The sequence below is a fragment of the Ochotona curzoniae genome, unplaced genomic scaffold, assembly GCF_017591425.1.
Source record: "Ochotona curzoniae isolate NIBS_2020 unplaced genomic scaffold, NIBS_Ocur_1.0 contig_2927, whole genome shotgun sequence".
Taxonomy (NCBI): Eukaryota; Metazoa; Chordata; class Mammalia; order Lagomorpha; family Ochotonidae; genus Ochotona; species Ochotona curzoniae.
Window position 1 is genome coordinate 2,617,280 of NW_024465654.1, and position 23,370 is coordinate 2,640,649.

The 23,370-nt window shown below is 52.6% G+C and overlaps 1 protein-coding gene across 1 annotated transcript in view; it reads left to right on the forward strand.

Moving 5' to 3' along the window:
* The first annotated feature begins 370 nt into the window (after nucleotides 1-370).
* Nucleotides 371-23,370, forward strand: part of CD9 (CD9 molecule) — a 32,279-nt gene continuing 9,279 nt past the window's right edge. Inside the window, exons 1-2 of the mRNA XM_040978765.1 lie at nucleotides 371-609; nucleotides 21,623-21,731. Coding sequence (XP_040834699.1) covers nucleotides 544-609; nucleotides 21,623-21,731 — 175 coding nt within the window. The 5' untranslated portion in view covers nucleotides 371-543. The remainder of the gene's footprint in view (nucleotides 610-21,622; nucleotides 21,732-23,370) is intronic.

The window sequence follows — 23,370 nt, forward strand, 5'->3', positions numbered from 1 at the left end:
CCAGCCCGGGGCGAACGCGCTGAATAAATGACTTTCACCATCCTCCGGTGTGCTCCCACCTGGAGCGCGAGATTCGAACCACCGGAGGGCCCTAGGTGCCCCTGGGTAAAAGCTCCACCAGGGAGAACCGGAAGGGCGAGGCTTCCCAGACAACTCCTGGGTGACAGTGATGGATCAAGACGGGCCAGGAAAGACCCAGGGCGGTAAAAAGGAGACGGGAGGTGGTGAGAAGAGGATCAGGGAGCAGGGTCAGCCGAGGGGGAAGGAGTGGTCCGCACCGCCCCGACCTGGGCAGGGCCCCTTGCGGGGCGTGGGCGTGGCAGGTGGGGCCAGGAGGCGGGCTGGGCGGGGGTGACCGCCCGGCACATGCGCAGGGAGCCCGCTGTGTTCTGTAAGGAGTGGCACTTTTTAAAAGTGCAGCCCGAGGCCAGCACGCTACCACCGGCACCTCTCTGTCCAGCGCTGAGTCCCCGCCACTTTTAGCCGCGCGCACCCGCAGGTCCACACCACATCGTCCGGGGAAAGTCAGCCCAGCTCGCCACCATGCCGGTCAAAGGAGGCACCAAGTGCATCAAGTATCTGCTCTTCGGATTCAACTTCATCTTCTGGGTGAGTGAGCGCCACACGGCCGCCGCGCGCGCTCCTTTTCAGGCCCACCTGTTCCCAAGGGATCGGCGAGGAGGTGGGGTGCGTCGGGGGCCGGCACGGACCGCACCGGGCAGGCTGGGCAGGGCGGGAGGACTCTAAGAGGCTGCCAGCTGGCACCTCTGCCGGGGCGCGGGACCAGCCCGTTTCTCTGCTTGGCGCGCACTGGAGCGGGTCTGGGTCCACTCCAAGGGGCGGGCGGCCAGGAGAAGCGGGGCACCGGTGCTTCGGGAACCCTAGGCCTGAAAGGCAATGCAGTTGGTAGCTGGGCAGGGTCCCACGGAGGGAGAGGGCGCTGCTTTTCACCACTGCGGGAGAAAGGGGTCCGGCTTCCCGGGAGACCACAGACCTTGGTGAAAGCCTAGAAAAACCCTGTGCGCCCTCGGTGTGGAGGAGGGGGAACCCGATGGAGCTGCGGTGAGAAACGTACGCGCCCTCACTCTCGGGCAGCGACCTGAAAGACGAGCTGGGCTTGATTTTGTTTTCCCCGAGGGCGATAAGGATCTTAACTGGAGAGAACTCTACCGGAGTCGGGAGCAAAGTGGGAGCAGATGCCTATCGGCGCCAGCAATGGGATGAGTCCGGAGTTTCGGCACTTCCTGCCGGGCTCAGGTGCCCTGAGGTTGCCTGCCTCGGCTCGCCCGGTCCGCCAGCCTAGCCCAGCGGAAAGCCAGGTGGGGCAGAGAACGCTCACCTGCAGGCGCCACCAGGTCAGGGCACTCCAACACACCCACTTGGCCATTAGAGGCTGTGGGAGAAGAGTGTGTTCAGGCCCTTGGGGGATTCGGGGAGTTTTGCAACCTACTCTGGTGACCACATCCGCGGCCTCTGAAGGAAAGTGTGTGCCCCCTCCCACACTCCCGCAGGCTGGACAGGGTTTGGGAAGGTGATTGGCTGCCCTACCCTTAGGAGAGATCACTAGAGACAGGGACCCCAAAATGTGCTTGTTCCCCTAGAGCTGATGACTGAATCCCTGAGACCCTCGGGGATCAACTGCAAGCTAGGACGTCAGTCTGCCTTTATGAGCTCAGCACACCCTACAGAGGACAGCACATAGGAGTGCCCTTGCCCAACCCTAGGCGTGCCCGCCCAGGCACCCTCCTGCTGCTGTGTCCAGCAACAGCTTCCTCCTCTCCCCCAAGCTAGTGTCTCAGAAAAGAATGTTTGGGGCAGGCGAGTCACCCTGCCCCACCCCCACCCTTGCCGTTTGAGGCGCTTTCTCCATCCTTTGCTAGTCTGTGGGTCAGCTGTGTGTCACAGGGAGCTCCCACATGCCCCCACATCTACCCCCGCCCCCGCCGGGCATGGCACATGCAGTAATGCCATTGGGAGCCACCCAGTGCTTGCCTGGTGTGTTGCCTGCTGGCCCACCATCTGTCATGACTATCTCCAGCCTGCCACCCCAGTCGAATTCACAGCCCCCCACCCCACCCTACCCCTTGCCGGGCTAGGTGCTGCTGCTGGTTAGCAGTGCCGTCTGGTCTGCAGTGGGGATGACTCATTCTGGGAATGTTTGGGTTGAGAGCTGGGAATGGCGTTGGAGCTCCCACAGCCCAGCCCTCTTGTTCACAGCGAGGAAGCAGGGAGCTAGACACTGGAGAGTTTGCCCTGGATCCCAGAGGGACAGCACCTCTGTGATAACCCCTTGGTCTCTTGCCATTCCCCTCTTCTCTGCCACATCCATCTTGCTGGGGAGATGGGCAGAGCCACATGTTCCTGAGTTAATATTTGGATTGCTCGTCATGTGTTAGGGGTTCCCTGTGGAGATGCCAGTGGTGTCAGCTTTGGGCTGTGTCCTGTCTGCTTTTCAAATACAGAGCAGGACATGTCATCCCCTCCTTGACTGATGACCAGGCAACTTGGTCCCCAGCCAGGTTAAGTTACTCATCCAGGTTCATGTGGCAGCAGATCAGAAATAAATCACTTTACCACCCCCTCCCCTGACCGCTACCCCCAGTGGGAATGCAACAGGTGGGGTGAAGCTGTGTATCCCCAAAAGAAAAAAAAATTCTTTCCAAATTTTCATTTGAAAATGCCAAATGCCTACAGCAGCCAGGGTCGGGCTGGGCCAAAACAAGGGGCTGGGAAACTCATTCCAGGTCTCTTTCCCCCATGATGCCACTGCTGCCTCCCCAGGGTTTGCCATTGCAGGATGCTGGTGACAGCAGCAGAGCCAGGAACCAAACCCACACTCCAGGGTGTGATGTAGGTGTCTTAACAGCCAAGCCAGACGCCAACTCCAGGAATCTTGTAAGGAAAGCATGATCTAAGGAGAACTGCTTGGTGGTGGTGATGTCACCTGTTCCCTTTCTCTTCCAAGGCCAGAGGGAGAGAGATACACTTGGCATTTGGAACCTGATAGAGATCTTGAAAAGCAGGAGTGGTGAGGCCAAGAGCATCCCCCGCCTCCCTGCATCTCCTGTGCAGAGGCTGCTGTAGTTGGGCCGTGTGAGGTCTCGGGCCGGGATAGAAGCCAACGTCACCTCGGTGGCAGTGGGCCAGGGTGCTTCTTCCTTGGCCCTGCTCTCAGTCGCAAGGGTCACGCCATGGCAGCTGTGCAATCCGCTGCCCACTGCTCCGTGTCCCGCGTGGGATGCCCACAGGCAGACCTGCAATCAGGCCATTTTTCCAACACCCCCAGAACCAAACCTCCTGACTCTGTCTTGGTGGTTTTCTGTATTTTCTTCCAACTTCCCTGCCCACTGCCCCTGCTCTCCTTAAAACAAACAAAAACAATGGCCTAGTAGCTAAAATCCTCGCCTTGCACACACTCCCGGATCCCATATAGGCACTAGTTCTAATCCCAGATGCTCCATTTCTCATCCACGTGGGAGACCCAGAAGAGTCTCTGGGCTTCTGGCTTCGGATTGGCTTAGCTCGGGCCATTGCGGCCACTTGGAGAGTGAATCACTTGGGGAGGAAGATGGAAGATCTTCCTCTCTATCTCTCCTCCTCTGTATATCTGCCTTTCCAATAAAAATAAATAAAATCTTAAAAAAAAAAAAAACAGTCAAGGGAGGAAAACATCTTCCTAATGTCAGAGTGATAAGCAGCCCTGGACTTGGCGCTGTGCAGGGCTAAGGGCTAACCCAGAGACATGCTGTTCTCATTTACCGACTAGGTCCTAGAACTGCATGGCCATGGCTTTCTGCCTTTTTCTTGGAGTTCCTTGGGACAAAGGAGGGGAAAACTTGGCCAGAATGAGTGAACCTAGTCCCTCCTCTTCCTCCATCTCCCCCTTGCACTCTGTAACTCCCCCACCCCAGCCCTCCCTCCAGGGATGGAAACAGCAGGTGTTTCTCATTCCCAGAGGAGAAATAGTATCGCCTGGCCCTGAGCTGGGGTGGCGAAAGTATGCACAGAGAGGCCTGGTGCGTTGGAACCTGGCTTCCTCATCTGTCAAACCAACAGGTTGGAGCAAATGGTCTGGAAAGATCCCTTGAAACCAGCCCCACCCCAACCCCTAGGGCAAGAGCACCTCACCACCCAGCCCCAAACGGAAGTCCAGAAATCAGAAATGGCTCTTCTTGTTACCTCACAGCGCTGACCTACCACCACCACCACTTGCCCTGGGCAGGCTGACTATCTGGCGAAAGATTGTGTTTTCATTTCCTAAGCACCTTAGCCGCCCATAGGAGCCCAAGGACCAGCTTCGGCCCTCAGCGTCCCAGGGCGTGGGAGGGCTGCTGTGATTGATGGCTGAACAGTATGGGCCATGGCATGGTCTTGCTTTACCCCAGGCCGCTTCCACCAGGAAACCACTCCTCCCCTCCCCTACCATGCTCCCTTCTTTGCTACCTCTTACTGCCCCTGCGTCAGCCTCCATCTCACTTGTTTGTGTTATTGCAACACATTTGGTTGGGGTGGATGGCTCTAAAGAGAAGCCCTAAGGTAGCAGGGTTCACGGACAGAGTATGGCTGAGCAAGGCAGCAGCAGCCAGAGCTCCTCCAGCTTTGTTGCGCCTGGCAGAAACTGGCTGGCTTGGAAGGGGGTTGGTGGGGGAGGGCGGGGGAGGAGCAGGGGCTGCGCAAGTGTAGACCACAGAGGGAATTGGCTTGGCACCCCTGGTGCCCAGACCGCCCAGGCTGCTTGCTGGGGAAGCTGGTTCTGTTTGTACCAAGGCTGGCAGGTTCCAGCAGAGGTGAGCTGAGGCCAGGTGTCTCCATTTGCAAGGGGAAAAAAAAAGGCTTCAGCCTGTCCAGGCTCCAGCCCTGAAAGCCTGGCTTGTAGATCTGGCTGTAGCAAGAGGATTCTGACACACACACACACTCGCATGCACACACTCACTCCCTCACTCTACTCTCTGCCTCTTTCTTTTCAAGTGGCCCCAGGCCCCCATTCCTACTCTTTTTGTGTTCAAAGGAAGCAGCTGCTGGGTGCAGCCCCAACATTAGCACTGTCTGGATAAGAAACCATCCCAGGCTACCCCAACCTCTCTTTGCCCACTCCCCCTGGAGCCGTCAAGCCTTCCTTCTGTGGCTTTGATCACATCCATCAGTGTGTCACACCTCCCTTTGGGATGGGTGGTGGGTGGGAGTTGTACCCTTTTGCACACAGAGCTTTGTGACGTGTGTGTGTGTGTGTGTGTGTGTGTGTGTGTGTGTGTCTGTCTGTCTGTCTGTCTGTTTGCTTTCCCGTTCCATTTTATAAGGGGGTATAGCCTTAGGACTGGGCGCCCAGTGTGGCTTAATGATACCTTGGGTTTACAAGGGTGCTTTCTGTGCTAGCAATACAGTCCCTGATGCTCTTGTCTGCACGCGGCTGAGGGGTTGGGGAGGGACCTGAGGTCTCGGGCTGGCTGTGGCCTCTCTGCAAAGACCCCGTGGGTGGCTGTTCAGCAGCAGCTCATTACAGACGGACCTGAGTGTGAGGTTTGTACCCATGGGGTTCCTCCTGCCCATTCTCTTGTGTAGACTGCTACAGCATGAACCCCAGCCACCCATCTGGGCTGTAGCATGGGCTCATCGCATTGGCTTTTTTTCAATTTGGAGGATTTTTTTTTTTTTTTTTTGGAAGTAGACCAACAGTTGTTCTCATTTCTTGGGGAGAAGAGTGCTGTTCCTGTCACTGTCCCAGGCAACATTGTCACTTGTCATCGAGCAAAGGCATGCAGCTGGGGCAGACAGAGCCCTGTGTCCCCATGAGAGAAATTTTGTCATAATTGTAGCCATCCAGTAACTTCCTTCTCCCTGCAACTCCCTCCAAAAATACCTAGCCTTGGATAGTTTTTAAGTACTGTGCACTGCTTTGGGAAATTGTAGCCTTTGGGGTGACTCCTTGGGAGACTTGGCAAGAAGCATCAGGAACCCCAAGTTCTCCCTAGTCCAGTGTGACCCAGGCTGGAGTGCTGCTTCCCCACCCACTCCTCACTCTGACTCTCAGCTTAATCATTGCTTAAGGAGTGGCTTGTGGCTCCATAACAGTTTAATGTGTGTTATGTACTTCTGGTCTACCCAGAGCCCAACTCACTGAGTGTCCAGCTGAGCCCTGCCTTGTGAGTTAGGTGTACTGAACCCCTGCCCCTACCACCTAGCTTGAGAAAAGCAGATTGCTGTTCCTGTGCTCCTCCTCCCCACTCAGGGGAGACTAGGAGGCTCTGCCTGACTTGCTCTCATCTCTGGGGAAGGAGAACTGTTAGGGGATCTGGGCCACAGCCGGCATAGTTCTAGAACAAGGGAGGATGTGTGGTCTACAGAGTGGCCCAGGTCCATCTGACTCCCAAGAGGGTCCGTGGGAGACAGTAGATTTGGAGAAAGCTCAGGCACCTGGTTTTTATTAAGGGTCCTTCTTGTTCAATCCTCTTGCCACACATGGCACGCGAGAGCAGAAATTATGACTGTTGCTGCCTCTGTGAGCACAACCACCCTCCAAGGCCTCGCCAGCACATGTTCATGGTCCTGCGCTAGGGCAGACCGGTGGACCGCAATTGCTGCCAAAGGCTCCGCTTTTGCAAGCCTGAGCTACTCAGTGCCTGGAGGCCACTCCTTGCTCATGCTCCTTTCTTATCCTCCCAGTGAGAGCTGAGAGTTGAGGTCCCAGGAGAGTTCCCGATTGGGACATTAGAAGTACTATAGAAGAAATCGGGCAGCTCTGTTCAATTCAAAACAGATTGCTGGAGCATTTTGTTTGAGTTTCCTGGACATGTGCGTTTGTAGAGTCTGAAATTGGTAGAGTCTGCTAAATGACCAGATTGGTGGATTAAGGCTCCCAGTGGGACGATCAGCAAGCTCACCCTGCCTGGGCTCCTCCTTGCTGCAAAGCAGGTCAGTAGAGCTTTGATGCTGGTGTCCAAGCCAACCCCCTAGGTGAATGGGCAGCATGCCACCTTACATGCACGCCTCATCCAACTCGGGAAGGGCTCGGGGTAGGAGCTGGCCATCAACCTCCCCTGAGCAGCCCCACCCCAGGGAAGATCATACACCCCCAAGGACAGGAGATGCTTCCCATTAAGATAACTTCCTCTCCCTTGGGTGATGCAGACACCTTGGGGTAGAGGCTATGGATTTAAATCTATTGTGATTCACAAACATCATACATTACTATTAATTTTTTTTGTAGTTTCTTTGAAGGCAGGGAAATGGACAGAGGAAGCTTCCATTTGCTAGTTCATTCCCCCAAACACCCACCACAATGACCAGGATTGAGCCGGAGAGAAGGCAGGAGCCCAGATGCATTCCATGTCTCCTATATGGGTGGCAAGGGCCTGCTGCCTTCTCAGACACAGCAGGAAGCTAGATTGGCAATGGAGTGACTGGGACTTGGATCAGCCACTCTGATACAGGATGTGGATTCCTAAGCAAACACCTTAACCATTGCACCAAACACCTACTCCCCATCCATTTCGACACTACCAAACACTTTTCAACTTTCTCTCCACCAGCCTTGGAAAATCACTCCGTACTTTCCACCTCTCCAACCAGACTCTAGCCCTGACCCCTGCTAAAATAGGTTATGCTTTAGAGACCTGAAAACTCACTGGCCATGGAAATAAGGTTCTCTTCTGGTCCTAGGGATGGGCACTCTGTGATGTGGCAGCTGCTTTCTTGTGTCCCGGATGTCTCTGGGATCTGTGTTGTATCACAAGAGTGTGCCCAAAGTAAGGGGCCTGTGGTGGTGCCCTCTGCCCTTTGCTTGGCAGCTGGTGCTACAGGGAAAGGGCAAAGGCTCCAGGCTCCAATGTGCCTCCAGGAAGACAAGGACAATGACCACTTGATGGCCACAGTCCCCTCTGGAGCTAAGTTCCCAGTGGAGGGGGTGGCAGTAGCAGTGCCAGCTGAGAAGAAACAGTGCCCAGGGCTCTGCAGAAGCCATTTCCCAAAGTGCTACTCTTGTCCGGTCAGCTTTTTGCTGGCCACTGGAACAAGGGTATGGTGTAAGCTCTGGGGCCAGAAGCCAGTGGGAGGAAGCCTCAATTAGTCTGGTGGTTCTCTGTTGGCCAGGCCAGGCTCAGTGGGCACCTCCAATCCTGTATCCACTACAGGTACCCACCCTCCCTTGCAGGTGGACTCCCTTGGGCCTTTCCATATACGGTACCACTTTTAAAATGGGTCACTTATGGCTACGAGGGAGAAAGGACACAAGGAGAAAATCCTGGTTCCGAAATAGAAGGAACAGTGGAATAACAGACGAAAGCCCTGCTTGGGATGTCTGCGTCCCATCTCTGAGTGTTAGTTCAAGTCCCAGTTGCTCTGCTGCCAATCACATTTCCTGCTCATGGGCCCAGGAAGTTGACCCAGAAGATGGCCCAAGTGCATGGGCTCCTGTTAACCACATGGGAATCTGGCATAGAGTTCCTGGAGCCCTGGTTGTTGCAGACATTTAAGGAGTGAACCAGTGGATGCAAAACTTTGTCCCTTCCCTCCCCTCATCATTCACTCACTCTACCCTTCATTTGAAAACAGTACAATAAGAGGTTCAACTAAATATGTGGAGTTGGCACTCAGTTCCAGGTCCAAGTTCTATTTCTGCCGTGTTTGCCATGTGATCCAAGACAAGCATTTTAACTTCCGTGCCCTGGTTTTGGTTTTCTCACTTGATAAAAAGAAAAGAATATGACCTACCTGTTGACCTTGCTGCAGAAATTAAGTCATTGAGGTGAAGTGCCTGAGTGGGGTATGAACTATAGATAGCACATAATTGAGCACTGCTAGCTTGACAAGGCAGAGAACTATTGTGAAAGTGGCAGAGGGAGGGGCTGGTGAGATGGCTCAACAGGATAATCCTTCAGCTTACAGCACCAGCATCCCATAGGAACACTGGTGTGTGTCCCAGCTGCTTCACTTCCCATCCATCTCCCTACTTATGGCCTGGGAAAGCAGCAGAGGGTGGCTCAAAGCCATGGGACCCTGCACCCACTTCTGGGAAAACCCAGAAGAAGCTGCTGGCTCAGCTCCAGCCGTTGTGGCCATTTGGGAAGTGAGCCAGCAGATAGAAGATCTTTGTCTTTCCTTCTTTCTATAAATCTGCCTTTCAAATCAAAATAATTAAATCTTTAAAAGAAGAAGAAAAAGACAAAAAAAAAAAAAAGAAGAAGAAGAAGAACAAGAAAGTGGCAGGAAAGTGGCAGGGGGACATTAGGAGGGGATAGGTTAGATCCAGGAGTGTGGGAATCAGGGCATCCCCAACCCCAGGGTGGACCTGGGAGCTCCCCTTTACTGACATTGTCCATGTGCCCCAGGGCATCACGTTGAAGGCTGAAGAGGAAGGGACTTCACCCACCTCACGGTGCAGGCCCTGTTGTGAGTGGTTCCCCAAATGGAATGCTAAAACACATGAGCCAGCGTGGGTGCACACACAATCGCCAGGCCTCTCGGCATGATACATACGATGGATAACCAACGTTGACGTTGAGTTACGATGAGATCCACAGCAAGGAGATTTCTTTCTGGAGCAGCTAGCAGATGCTAGGTACCTGGCAGGCTGGCAGTGGACACTTGAAATCAGAATTCTTGATGTTTAGAAAGAAGTTTGCTTTGGGTGGTACCTACTTTCCGCACCTACCCTACCCTACACTCACCCTCGCCAGGCAGCTGCAACCCCTAAGCAGGAACACACTGGTATGAGCCCCGAAGGCAGGTGCTGACTTGGTCCTTTCTCAGCTCTTGAACTTGTTCAGACCAGGTAACTGCCTCATTTCCATAAAGGTTTGCTGAGAGCAAGCTTCCCTGACCCTCCATCCCCTGCCACGCCCCAGGGAGTGCAGGAGGCAGAGTGGCTTGGGATCTGGGCCTGCAACACAGGTTGCTGGCCTCCCTGAACCTGTTGCGTCCAGTTCTGGGATGAGTATAACCTCTCCCCCCAGAAGAGAAAGCAGAATGCACTGGTACAGCCGGGCTTACCGAGCAGCCAATGTCCCGGCATTCCTCCTGCCAAAGCCGCTTACTGTTAACACTCCTAATGGGAATGTCCCCTGCAAGGGACCCGCTCCAGCCTGGAAACTTTAACAGCCCATGAGAGCCGAGCATAGCAGAGTGATGGCGCCCACGGGCTGCAGCTGTCTTGGGGAGCCCTAAGTTGAAGGCCCATAGTCAGCAAGCAGTATGGATAGGCCCTAGCAATCAAGGCAAGAAAATGCTTTTTTGAAATTTTATGATTTTTGCAATCTTGATTGTTTTTGTTCCTCTTCGTGGTGAATTGTTTGAGTGGTGGGGAACAAACCTCATCATCTCCTTGGGGCTTAGGGTACTTAAGTCTGTCTCCCTCACCTCCACATATAGCCTCCCAAAAAAACCTAGCTTCTCCTGGCTGGATGTGGATCCCCCACTCTCCTAACCTGCCACAGGTGGTGTGAGAAGCTCTGAGTAGTAGTGCCAGAAGCTTCCCCTAGGACACAGGTTCCCCTGGAGAGGCAGCACCTCCCTAAGTGCCCTTAAGCTTCCCGCCCTTAGCTGCATAACAAAGGTAATGACAGCCCACTTAGGGCCTTTGAGTTGGAGAGTGAAATGACGGGATTTGCAATGCAAAGTTCTCAGGAGAAGTGCGGCTGCTTCAGAGCCCCAGGATGGGAAGGTGCTTTGGTGCGTGGCTCTGGCCTACCCTTCTTTCAGCCATAGAGCTTGTCCTCCAGGTTCGCAGCCACCCGTGTCTTCTTGTTTCGTATCCACGAAACCGCATTGTCACTCGGGATTACTCAAACTGAAATCTTGCCGCTAGCCCTCTGTACTTTCTAGCACTAGCAGGGGACTTATCTTTCCATCTGTTTCCAAAACACTTCCAACATCTTCCCAGTTTGCAGCAAGTGGCTGGGAGACATACCAGCTTCTCAGTTGGCTTGGAAATGCCCCGGAAGGATGCCTCCTCGCCTGGTGCAGTTGAACTTGGCATTGGATTCCTGTTAAAATTTGAAAGGAAAAAAAAAAAATCTTTGCTTCCAAAAAAAGAAGGGTGGTCTAGCACCTCTCCTTCAATACACTCCTTGTGCCTCCCACCAGGATAGAGTACTCGCACCTAGAAAATGCTAGAACATTCTAGAACCTCAGAACACCCAGGAAACATTTTCCAGGAAGGGGAAGAGTAGAAGCCACCATTGCCTCTTGTGTGGACACCTTGTGAAAAAAATCAGAGGCTGAGTAATAGCAGACCCTGTAACTGCGGGATGGGGAGTGGTCAGAGCCCTCTGGCCCTCCCCCTTAGTCTGTGGCTAACACCCTCTGTCTAAATAGCAGCGGACAAGCAGTGGCAAGCTGAGGAACCCTCACCACCTGGCTTCAGTGTGAGCCAGAGCATTATGCCAAATTTAAGCGTGTCCAGGCCAGTCTCCTTCCCTGGGAGGCCCCACCCACCAAGGGGGCAGGGAGGGAACACAATATGGGAAAGAGGGTCCTCCCCATGCACCTGCTCCTGTTTGAGCCCCACCTTCTTACACTGGCTGTGTCCTTCTGAGCGGGCTGCTTCACAGCTCTGAGCCTGATTCACCTGGGAAATGAGGGTGAGGAGAGGATTGGATGAGCTACTGTCCAGGTAAACCACCTCCTAGAGCACAGAGAAGTAGTAGTATTGTGGCTGAGATGTCTTTGTCCTTTCTGCCGGAAATTAACAGTGCAGCCAGGTAACCTTCACCGTATCCAACAAAGCCCTTTCTGCTCAGAGCCTGGTGTACTGGAAGGAATAAAATCCACTCACATGCAATGGCAGTCCGGCTTAGGAAGGCAGGGGCATGTGCTGGTCAGGTGGTGGGAGGCACTCACCTGCCGCCTTCATTATTAGGGCTTCCTGTTTCAATGATTAATGTATTTATTTATCTGACAGACAATTCACCCCCAAAGGCCCGCTGGAGCTGGAACAGAGAGCTACCACCTGCTGCCTCTCAGAGTGCCCATTGGCAGGAAGTTGTAGTCCCAGAGTGGGCCAAGACCAAGGCACTCCAATAGGAGAATGCAGAAATCCCAAGAGGTGGGCTCCCTCACTGTACCCAGTGTCAGCCCCTCATTGGGTGGGACCTCGTGTTGGAGGGAGGAAAGGAGGCTTACAGGACACAGCCTGCATGGTGAGTGTGCATTTGAGCGCCAAATGCAGGTTCCAGCTTGAACCCCACTGACTTCCAGGACCTCTGGGTTTAACATGGACCTGTGCAGCTTCTACTTCTGGTTTCCTCCTGCCTCCTCCTTGTTCTGTGGCACCCCATGGCCTTACAGAGGTGTAGGGAGTGCCCCCTCCCCCAGATTTCAGTGTAAAGTGGCTGGAAGCCCTTACCCAGGGCACTTAGAGCTGCCAGAAAGCTGACACCTCCTGCCCTAAGCTACTTCTCAGCTTGGGGTCACAGAAAGCTATTCAGGCTCTGGAGAACTTGCCCTCAGCAAGTGTTTGTACCTACCCCGACTTAAGATTGCATCAGAATCTTGCTTGGGGAGATCCGTTCAAATGCAGCACACAGCCCCTCCCTGTCCAGAGTTAAGTCCAGGTTTCCAAGTGTGTCGTTCCCAGGTGCTGTTGCAACACACTTGGAGACCAGGAGCTATGTGTGGCCAGCTAGTGCCCAGGGGAGACTTCCGCCTTGGCTGGGGCCTTTCAACTCACACAAGAAGACGACAGCTAGTCTGTGTCCTCCCGCTGTCAGTTCTTTCGCTAAGGAGGGCGGACATAGCTGGTTGTTTTTGTGTCTTTTTTCCCCCTTGCTGATTAGCATGGGTTTGGTTTTGTTGTTGTTGGGGAGAAGGGAGACCTCTGATCTTGCCCAAGGTGCCTGCTTTGGAAGTTGGAGTAGGAGAACACTGGGAGAGGATGGGAGGAGGCCCCTGATGAGGGTGCCGGGTGGGGAGGTGTCAGGGAGAGGGATCCTGTTTGTTCTTGCTAGCAATTGCCAGGCCCAGTCTCCTGACTCCCGGGAGTCAGCCCAGCCCGGCCCAGGCTTGGCATTCCGTGGTGTGCATGGTTGCCGTGGAGACGAGTGAGGCCAGAGCCCACGGGTCTGGATGGCCTGACTTGTTTTTGAAGGATGTGTGGACCTTGCCGGCCTTATCTCTGCTCTGGTGACTTTCTTAAAAGTGAGGCGGAGGCCTGGGGGCCTGGAAACAGCTGATGGAGGGGAAAACCTTGCCGGAAGTCCTGGGGGGAAGGAGGGCAGACATGACCAGCCCATTAGAAAAATGTAACTGAAGACCAGGGCTGATAGGCATCTCACAGAAGGAGGGAATTAAAGTGTCTTCAAAAAGTGAGGAAGATTGCCTCCTTTCCACGGAGGCATCTGCCCAGGACGGTGGCACCTCCGGGCTGAACCAGCTGCCACCTCCCTCAGCACTGCTTGCCCACCCGCTTCTCTGTGGCCAGTCCCTGCTGGCTTCAGCGGAGGCCCCAGGAACCGCTGGTGTGTGAAAGCAGAGTAAATTTAACCATCACTGAACAGACTCGCACAGAAACCAACAGACAACACCCCAGTGTCCCGAGCTACCCAGCCCCCTCCCAGCCGGCCTCTGGGATCAAGAATGCCTCCCAGTGTGAACTCAGTGTTACCCGTGTCCGCTGTGTGGTATTCTCACTTTCTACATAGATCATGGGCAGGCGGGACAAGATACACAGACCCCATCCACGCACCTTTACACACCTACAATCCTGGGGTGCAGCCACTTCAAATAGAAATCAGTTTGGAAAAAGTGTGGATGAGCAACATTAAGAAAAAAAAAAAAGTAGGGCTGGGATGGGGTGGTACCGTGGAGTAGCAGGTAAAGCCATCACCTTCCAACCGTCCTATAATGATGCCAGTTTGAGTCCTGGCTACTCCACTTCCCATCCATCTCCCTGTTCACGTGCCCCAGAAACCAACAAAAACGGCCCAAGGCTCGTCCCCATGTGGGAATTGGCCTGGCACAGCTCCAGCCATTCTGACCACTTGGGGAGTGAACCAGCAGGTAGACAATCCCTTAACAAATAAAATCTTAAAAATAATGGACAGCCATGAGGTCCTGTTATAGAAAAGGGCACTTGAGAGCACGAGCTGACCTCCCAGTTGTTTGCCAAGGAAACATTTCCCTTGCAAGTGGGCTTTGTCCTGTAGACAAGCATGGATCTTCCCAGCTGAGAGCTGGACGGGGTGCCTGCCCCTCCAACACACAATCACTGTTAGGTTTTAAATGCAGTTAATTCCCACAGCCAAGTCCTCGTTTACCTTAAACCAAAAACACCAGACTCTACGAGGTACTTTAGGAGGTTTTTATTCCAGCAGGGTAGGAATGGGATGAGGGTCAGGGAGCAAAGAGGAAAAGGGAGAGGGTCACACCTGGGGGCTCCATTATGTCATTCAGGTGAGCCTGCAAGGTACAGGGGGCTGATTGGGAGAGGACTACAGGCAGGCCCCAAGGGATTGGTAAGTGGGCCTGGCTGGGGAAAGGGCTGCGAGGAGTTGGTGGGTGGGGTTCCCAGGTAAGACGCCAGGAGGTTATATCCGATTGGTGGACAACTGGAATTGCATTAAATTTCATGAGCTGTGAGAAGGAAGTGGCGCCGGTCCAGGGTGGCAGGGTCTTAGTCTCCGGAACGATATTCGAACCACTCCGTACACATACCTCGACATTTCCTCTTCGTCCAGGCAGCTCCTCTCTGACCCTGCTCATCTCTGCACATCCACTCGTTGCTGCAGACACACTGGCCTGTTGTGCATGCACCCCACCTTGTGTACTGCTTGGAGCCAGTTCTATGAACTTGGCACAGGATCTTGGGGTCCTGAGTGCTGTTGTGCTTTGGTTTCTTTTTAACCAAACAAGACATTTATTTTTTTCAGTCTTCAAAAAGAAAATTCCTCTTTTTCCAAAATATTCATAATTAACTTACCAAAAATGGACATACACTATATCCAAAACATTTCCCTTTAACAAGAAACTTGGCTTTCTAGGATCTAAACATTAAAAAGTTTTGGTGGTTTAAAAAAAAAAAAGTTGTGTTGTAGCACAGGAGCTAATGGAAATTCCAAGGAAGTTTGATCACACTTAAGGCCTTTCTTCTCCCAGCACCAGCATTGTGATATCATTTCCGTTTAGCAAAAAACAATTTAGTGATCCCTCTTCCTTTCGGTATGATTTCTTCCAACGCCATATTGACAGTCATCAAAGCCTAGTGTTGTGCCAACAATTTCTTTATCCATCTTCATCACAGTGTGCATCCTTGAACCTGCACATTTATCCACCGTCTCCAGCAACGGTTGCTGCAGTGGTTGTCATGTCAGCCACCATGGCGATCGCACTTTGCTTTCCTTGAGCTCTAGGTGTGCCTCTCGGTATTGGCTTTCTGGCAGGATCTGCTGAGTGACTTGCAGACACTTCCATGGCCCTCATGCCTTCAGTTTTGCTTTGAGGAGGCTATCAGCATGCAAGAGCCAAGTGTGCCGTGTGGACTGACGTCCTAAAGCTGGTATCAGCCCCTGGTTGCCTAGGTTTCACCCAAAAATTGAGATGTCTAACTGACGTTTGAGGGGCACATGTGCTGGCCAGAGCTACAGGTAGAGATCAGCAAGGCATGGACTTGCCATGAACTTTTATAAGATTTTATAGGACCGGTGCAGTGGCTCCAGGCTAAATGCTCCACCTTACAATGCCAGTATTCCATAAGGATGCCAGCTCATGTCCTGGCTGTTCCACTTCTGATCCAGCTCCCTGCTTATGGCCTGAGAAAGCATCAAAAGATGGCCCAAAGCCTTGGGACCCTACACCCATGTGGGAGACCTAGAAGAAGCTCCTGACTTCAGATCAGCTCTGCTGTGGCCATTGCAGACATTTGGGGAGTGAACCAATGGATGGAAGATATCTCTCCTTCTCTCTGTAAATCTATTTAAAAAAAAAAAAAGAATTTATAAGGATTTGCTCTGAAATTTCATTGTGACATTTATCACTTATTTAAAAAGAACTCGTTTTTTGTATGTTTTTAAAGGTGCATTTATTTATTTGAGAATCTGAATTAGAGATCTTATCTGCTAAGACTGAGGTAGGCCAGGGCCAGGAGCTTCATCAGGATCTCCGACGTAAGTGATAGGAACTGATGTACTTGGTCCATCTCCGCTGCTTTTCACAGATTCATTGGCAGGGGGCTAGATTGAAAGTAGAGCAAACGGGCATCTGGGTAGTATACCAGCATTGCAGGCAGCAGTGTTGCCTACCATGCTACAGTGCCAGCCACAAAAGAAAAGTCATTTGCCAAGTACTCTGCATCCAGCTCTCTCGGTAGTCTTGCTTTGTGGGTTTGGTTTTTCTGTTTTTGTTTCTAGGCAGGTCACTGGCTCTTGAGGTGAGGCATCAGAAGATACATGAAGACAAATAGCTGAATTAAGAAGGGAGGCTTAAGCAAAGGGAGAGGAGATAGGGTGTTCCGGAAAGTCTGTCTTTTTCATTTTTATGTATATAGGAGACAGAGAAGGAGAGATCTTGCACATGCTGCTTCACTGCCCAAATGTCCACAGTAGCCGGGGGCTTGGTCTAAGTCTCCCGTGTAAGTTTCCACAGAGACCGAGGGAGCCGGGCTGTCACCTGCTGCCTCCTCCAGTGTGTGCTGGCAGGAGGCAGGGGCAGAGCCAGGACTGAAATCTCGTGGGCATCCCAAGCAGCATCTTAATCCCTCGTTCCAAACACCTGCCCAGTGGGAGACTTTCACTGACATAATCATTCATTGTTTGATTGTTTGCTAGTGGCTATTTGTCCAAGATGTGGTTAGGGTGGGGGAAATGCAAACATGGGTAAGAAGGATCTTGAGGTCACATGAGACCCCAGATGGGCACCCTGTCAGAGGGTCTGGTGGGTGGGCAGGGAGGCAGGAGGGCGGGGAGACTGTGGACCTCTTGGTGGGGATACATGAGTCTAGGGGGCTGTTCCTGGAGAATGGGGTCTACAGAAGGCTGAGATGTTGAGGAAAAGGAAGGAGGGTTCAATGATGTCACAACATGGTAGGACTAAGCAAAAGTCACGGTTTGGGGGCCACAGTGGCCAGCTATCCGTGGCCTTCCAGAGAAGTGGCTGCTGCCCTGACCACAGTGGCCAACCATCTGCAACCTTCCAGAGAAGTGGCCACTGCCCTGCGTGGGGGCAGGAGTGGTCTGGCAGGAGGAGGTGAGGACTCTTGGTGGGGATTTGCTATGGACTCAGGGCTTAAAGCAATGACGAGTGGGGCAAGGAGGCTGCTGGGTTTTTACAATCCAGAAACCTGCCTCTGTTGTCCACAGGTGACAGGGAGAGTAAAGAGGTTCTCTCACGGGACAGGTTTCTTCATGATGTGGGTGCTTAGGGTAGAATTTTTTCACAGCCACAGAAAGGTTCTGGAGAGATTGACACGTTCTCTGCGACTTCTCACCACTTGTCACTTTGCATTATCTGACTTAATGTGGCATTATTATAGCCCAGAAAGCAGCATTGGTTGCCTCTTTCTCTTTTACAAAAGCCCAGAGGAACCCAAGTTTCCCCTCCTTCCCATTCGTGTACCATGTCTGTGCCAGGCATGCCCAGGCCAGTTGTCAGACCTTAAGCCGTTGTGCTCCGGTGCCACTTGCTGTTCCTCCTCCCCTCCTTGCCTTGGTCCATGACCTTGACTTTTGACAAGTGCCCAACAAGGATCCTGTAGTCAGTTGCATGTTTTTCTCCTGGCCCATTGTCTCAGAATTTTAAAAAAAAAAATTCCAGTAGAGCAAAGAAGAGGAAAAAAAAAATTCTTCCCCCCCACCCCCCGCATGTTAAATAGATGGAACCGTTTTTGGCCAGATGGCAAAGAAGTATTTCCCAACAAATGTAGAATGTTTCCATTTGGCTTTTGTTGGAAACAAAAGCGGCAGCCAGGCAGATTGGGCAAGCCCTCAGGCTGGGGGTGGAGACACTGGAATCTTCTGTGCCCACCAGTTGCTGTCCTCTGTAGGGGCCCATGAGCTGGGGGCGGGGGGTATGGGTCTCTGGGTCCTCACTTTGCATCCAGGCTCATGCCCCACCATAGAGTTAAGAATTTTTTTAAGATTTACTTATTTTTATTTGAAAGATAGAGAGGAGAGACAGAGAAAGAGGTCTTCCAGCTACAATTTCACTCCCCAAATGGCCACAAGGGCTGGAGCTGAGCTGATCTGAAGCCATGAGCCAGCAGCCTCTTCCAGATCTCCCATGTGGGTACAGAGTCCCATGAACTGAGGCCGTCCTCCACTGCTTTCCCAGGCCACAGGCAGGGAGCTGGATGAGAAGTGAGGCAACCGGTACCCACATGGGATACCAGTGCTTGAAGGTGGAGAATTAGTCTGTATGCCACCGTGCTAGCTCCCAGAGCTAAGAAATCTAAGCAGAGACATGGTAACATGCACAGGATTGAGTAACATAGACCAGCTAGGCACGCTGTTGTCGTGTTGTTTAAGGAACGACGAACAGGGGAAGCCTGCAGGGACCCTGTTAAATGCAACCATTGTGGGCCCGAATGCATTCCCGATCCACGCCTGGTGGGTTGAATCATCAACACAGCAGCCACAATCACAGCGGCCAATTGTATTCTGCTTTATAGAGTCCCTTGAGAATTGAGTTGCTGCCTTTTTCAAAGTTGGTTTTTTGTGTTTTTTTTTGTTTTGTTTTGTTTTGTTTTTTGTTGTTTTTTTTTTTTTTTTTTTTTTTTTAAGGAACAGAGACATAGAGTCCTCTGCCCTATCTACCAGTTGACTCACCCAAAAAACAGAGCAACAGCCTGGATCGGGCCAGTCCAAAGCTGGGATCCAGAAACTATCCAGGTCCCCCTCTCGGGTGACAGCCAACTTCTTGAGGCATCATGTATCTCCTAACAGGATGTGCATGAGCAGCAAGCCGGAGCCAGAAACTGAGCTCAGGTGCTGTGGTCGGGGAGGTGGTCCTTGATAGACACAAGCCCAGAGCAGATGGCAGCCCAAGGAGCGTGGCCAGGCACTCTCTCCAGGACCAAGGCAAGAGGATGCGGGTTCCCAGCTAACTCCAACCCCAGAACTGCCTGTGCACCTGCATGCCTTAGGGGTCCCAGGCTGATTTTGCAGGGGAGCATTCTCCAACAGGAAGCCAGCAGACTTAGCCTTCCAACTCCCATGTTTTCTCCAGAGTTGGGGTGGAGGGTGGGAAGGTATCACTTCCCGCTTTTAACTTTGCGGTGCACCCAGGAAAGGCCCAGCAGCAAGGTCATGGTCTATTGTTGAGTCCAGACCCCATCACTGTCATCGTGCATGGTGTACGTGGTGCTAAGTCACGCCCACAGATTCCAGCCTGGGCTGCTCCTCCCCGCTGGGCTCCACACATCAGGAGCACTCTGAGAGTGATGCTCCTGGGACTGCGAGAACCCAGGGTCTGAACAAAAGCACCTGAATTGACCACTGAGCCCAAGGCTCTCGGAGTTTCTTTTTGTTTATTTGTTTTGTTTTGAAAGAGAGAGATCGTATGCTTTCCTCCTCATTGGTTTGCTCCCCAGTGTAATTTCCACAATAGCTGAAACTGGGCCAAGCCAGAACCAGGAACCAGGAACCCGGTCAGATCTTCCACGCGGGCAGCAGGGATCCAACTAATGAAACCAGCAGCCGCTGCCTCATGGTGTCAGTAGCAGCAAGAAGCTGGAATCAAGACATGTGCTAGAACTCAAACCCAAACACCAATATAGGATGCAAGTATCTTTGCTGATTTTTATTTTGAAAAGGACAGTTAGAAGAAAGAGAGAAATCTTCCTTCCACTGGTTTATTCCCCAAATGGCTGCAATGACCAGCACTGGGATAGGCTGAAGCCAGGGGTCTAAAATACCATCTGCGTCCCTCACAGGATGGTACAGGTCCTAACCCCTTGGTCCATCCTGTGCTGCTTCCCCAGGCACTTTAACGGGAAGGTAACTCTAAAATTTCTACCCCTTCAAGCCTGGCATCCTGGGCATCTTCTGTAGGCTCCAATTGCAAGGCACTTGACCTTGTGCAGGTCATTGCTTTCTCTATCATGGGAACCTAGAGGTTTGGGAAGATGCTGAGTGACTGTCCCCAGGGCTGCAGGTGCCGTGCCATTGGCCTTTGTGCTGATAAAGTTGTGTTGCTCTCCCAAGAGCACCTGCTCCTCTATAGTTTGTCTGATGCACTCGCCTTCGCTGGTTAGTCGTACTTGAAGAGGTGGGCACCATTCTGCCATTCCTGACGCATAAACGAACACAGCAGAACTCAGAAGCAGGCTCGCAGACCGCACTGTGGGAACTCTTCTGTGTTGGGAGCCTTTCAGCTTATACAACTGGGGGTGCAGGCAAGGCTGTGACCACCACAGGCTGTAGTCTGGGGCAGTCCCACCCATCATCACAGTCTCCACTTTCCACAGGGCACATCCCACTCATGGCCATCTGGTGAGGAATGAGCGAGGAGCAAAGACAGGCCTGACTACACCATGGTTTGTTGGCAGCTCCTTGGACAGTGAACCATGGTCCCTGGGGAACTGGACTCTGCCTAAGGGCCCCTCTGGTGTGGATGGGAGCAGGAGGGGAGCAGAGAGAGGAGCAGCAAAACCTGGGAACCAGGTGCTGGCCTGGAGCCCGTAGCGCTCATGTGTATAGCCGGCCATTACCCCAGCTGTCTGTGAGTCACTCGCCCAGCAAGCCCTGGTATGGGTGACAGTGATGATGGAGCTGGCACTGGGGTGGGGCTTTGCTTGAGGTCTCCCCCTCCTCTCCTCGGCATATCCAACAACACAAAGATTTGCCTTGGGAGAGAGGGATGAGATCCATGTGAAGCAGCAAGGGAAGGCCATGGTTTCTCATTTGCTAAGCAGTGTGGTCTCCTGGAAGATCATAGCTGCCTTGGCCCACTGAGCACTCGCCCTGGTGGTTCAGACACTGGCATCTCATGTGGGAGTGCCCAGCCTTGACATCTCACTCTCTGCTCTTGACTCCAACTTCTTGTGGAGGCATGTGAGAGGCAGTGAGGATGCTCAAGTGACAGGGCTCCTAGCACTCATGGGTACACCCATGATGAATCCGGGCTGCAGCCGCAGCTGGGGTTGGGGAGGAAGAGGGAGCCATGGTGGGTATTGGAGGGACAACGAAAGCACAGCAGCATGCTAGACATGTTCCTTGCCACCACACGCTCCTCCCTGAGGGCTCACTCCTGCATTTGCTAGAATTCAATGCATGACTTGCGATGATTGTTTGCTTTGCTTTTCTGTATCAGCTGTATACAGAGATTCATCTGCGTAGATGTACATCCTTAAACATAGAACAGGAAACTTAGGCTGTCTGCTGTCACTGTGTGTGTGTCCTCGTGGCCCTTGCTTCTTTGTGGTGGCTGTGATTACTTGTTTCTCACTGCTGTGGAGTGTTGTAACCCATCAGGTGGTCCCTCTATTGCTGTGTTGTTCATAAGGACCGGTTGCTGCCAGGCTCGTTGGTCACACACACATACCCTCCATCGCTGACACCTGCTACTGCCAGGTACATGTCAGCAGCAGAGACTGCGACATCTCCAGGTCCTTCCCACGAGCCTCGAGTGTCACCCTTCTGCATGGGATGCACTGTGTTGCACTGGCGGTCGGAACTAACCCTGCACCCCTTGTGTCCTACAGCTTGCCGGGATTGCCGTTCTTGCCATCGGCCTGTGGCTCCGATTTGATTCCCAGACCAAGAGCATCTTTGAGCAAGAAACGAATAATAATCACTCCAGCTTCTACACAGGTGAGACTGGGACTGGGGCGCTCTGTGCTCTATGAATCACAGTGCCCCCCTCCTGTGGCTCTAGGTGGACTCCATTCTGGCCTGTCACATGTCTTTTGGGCTGGGTAGGTTTCTGTTTAGCTGTGCCGCAGGCATTTGCATTTAACTGCTGTGGTTTCACTCTGCGCTGGCTGCATCTGGCATTCTGATGGGAAGCTGGCTCCACCCCATGGGGTTGCCACCCTGACCTCTCTCTGCCTCCTGATTACATGCGTCTGCTTGGACGGCCATCATCTCCTTCCTTCACAAACCTTTGTCCTGGGAATGTGCAATGCCAGCAGGGGGAAGGAGGTGTCTTAAGGAATTTTAAACCCCAAGGGAGACCTGTGTCTTGGAAAGCCTGGTCAGGAGCAATTGAAGGCCGGCATTGTAGCACAGCACATTAAGCCACCTCCTGCAACCCTGGCGTCCCATATCGCAGTACCAGTTCAAGACCCGGCTACTCCACTTCCCGTCCTTAAGGCTCCTGAGAAAGCAGCAGAAGGTAGCCCAAATCCTTGGCCCCCTTGGCCCACCATGTGGAAGACCATGGTAGCATTCAAGGCTTTGACTGGCTCAGACTTGGCCTTTACAGCCAATGTGGGGAATGAATTAGCAGATGCAAGATCTCTAACTGTGCCTTTCAAATAAGTAAAATTAATTTTAAAAATGAAAGGGAGGGCCCGACATGGTGGCCTAGCAGCTAAGGTCCTCGCCTGAACACACCGGGATCCTATATGGTTGCCGGTTCTAATCCCGGAGACACTGTGTGACTCCCAAGGTGCTGCTCCTGCTGTTTTTCATGATAGTATTCATTTAATGTAATTTCAAACACATTAAGAATCAAGGACAATGAGCGCATTTAACAAGCACTCTGTGTTGATGCTATTTAATACTGTTGCTTCATCTCGGTGGATATAAAACTTGATCCACACTACCACTGATGTCTACCATAACGGTATACCAAATATAAAACAGTTAAAACCACCATCTGAATGTCAAGTCTCCTCTGTATAAAGGATTTGCCATTTGCAGTCCGCTCCATGTGCCTGAGCCACGAGCCCCAGCAACCGAGCAGCCTACCTCAGGCACCTGGGTCCTGCCGCTCCCTGCCTTGTTTCAGGCCCCTCACTCACTGGTCCCTGGGAGCAGGAGCAGCTTCCCATCCAGCTCCCTGCTTGTGGCCTTGGAGGGCAATCGAGGACAGCCCAAGGCCTCTGGGGACCCTGCACCCACATGGGAGACCCAGAAGAGCTCCTGGCTCCCGGCTTCGGATCGGTGCAATACCGGCCATTGCGGTCACTTGGGGAGTGAATCATTGGACAGAGGAGCTTTTTCTCTGTCTCTCCTCCTCTCTGAATATCTCACTTTGTAATGAAAATAAATAAATCCTTAAAAAATAATAAATTGAAAAAATGAAGGGGAGACTCCAGGGATTCTGTGGACCACACCCTGCCCGATGCTAGGGTGATGCTTGGTTCTATTTATTTTCCAAACTGGTTTTTGCTTTAGGGGAAACATCCCAATCCAACCTGCATGGGGCCAGTTTCTTTGTGAACGTGGATTCCTTGGCTCCTTTCTAGAATGATCCCGCCACTTTCACTGCTCTAACGAAAAGCCT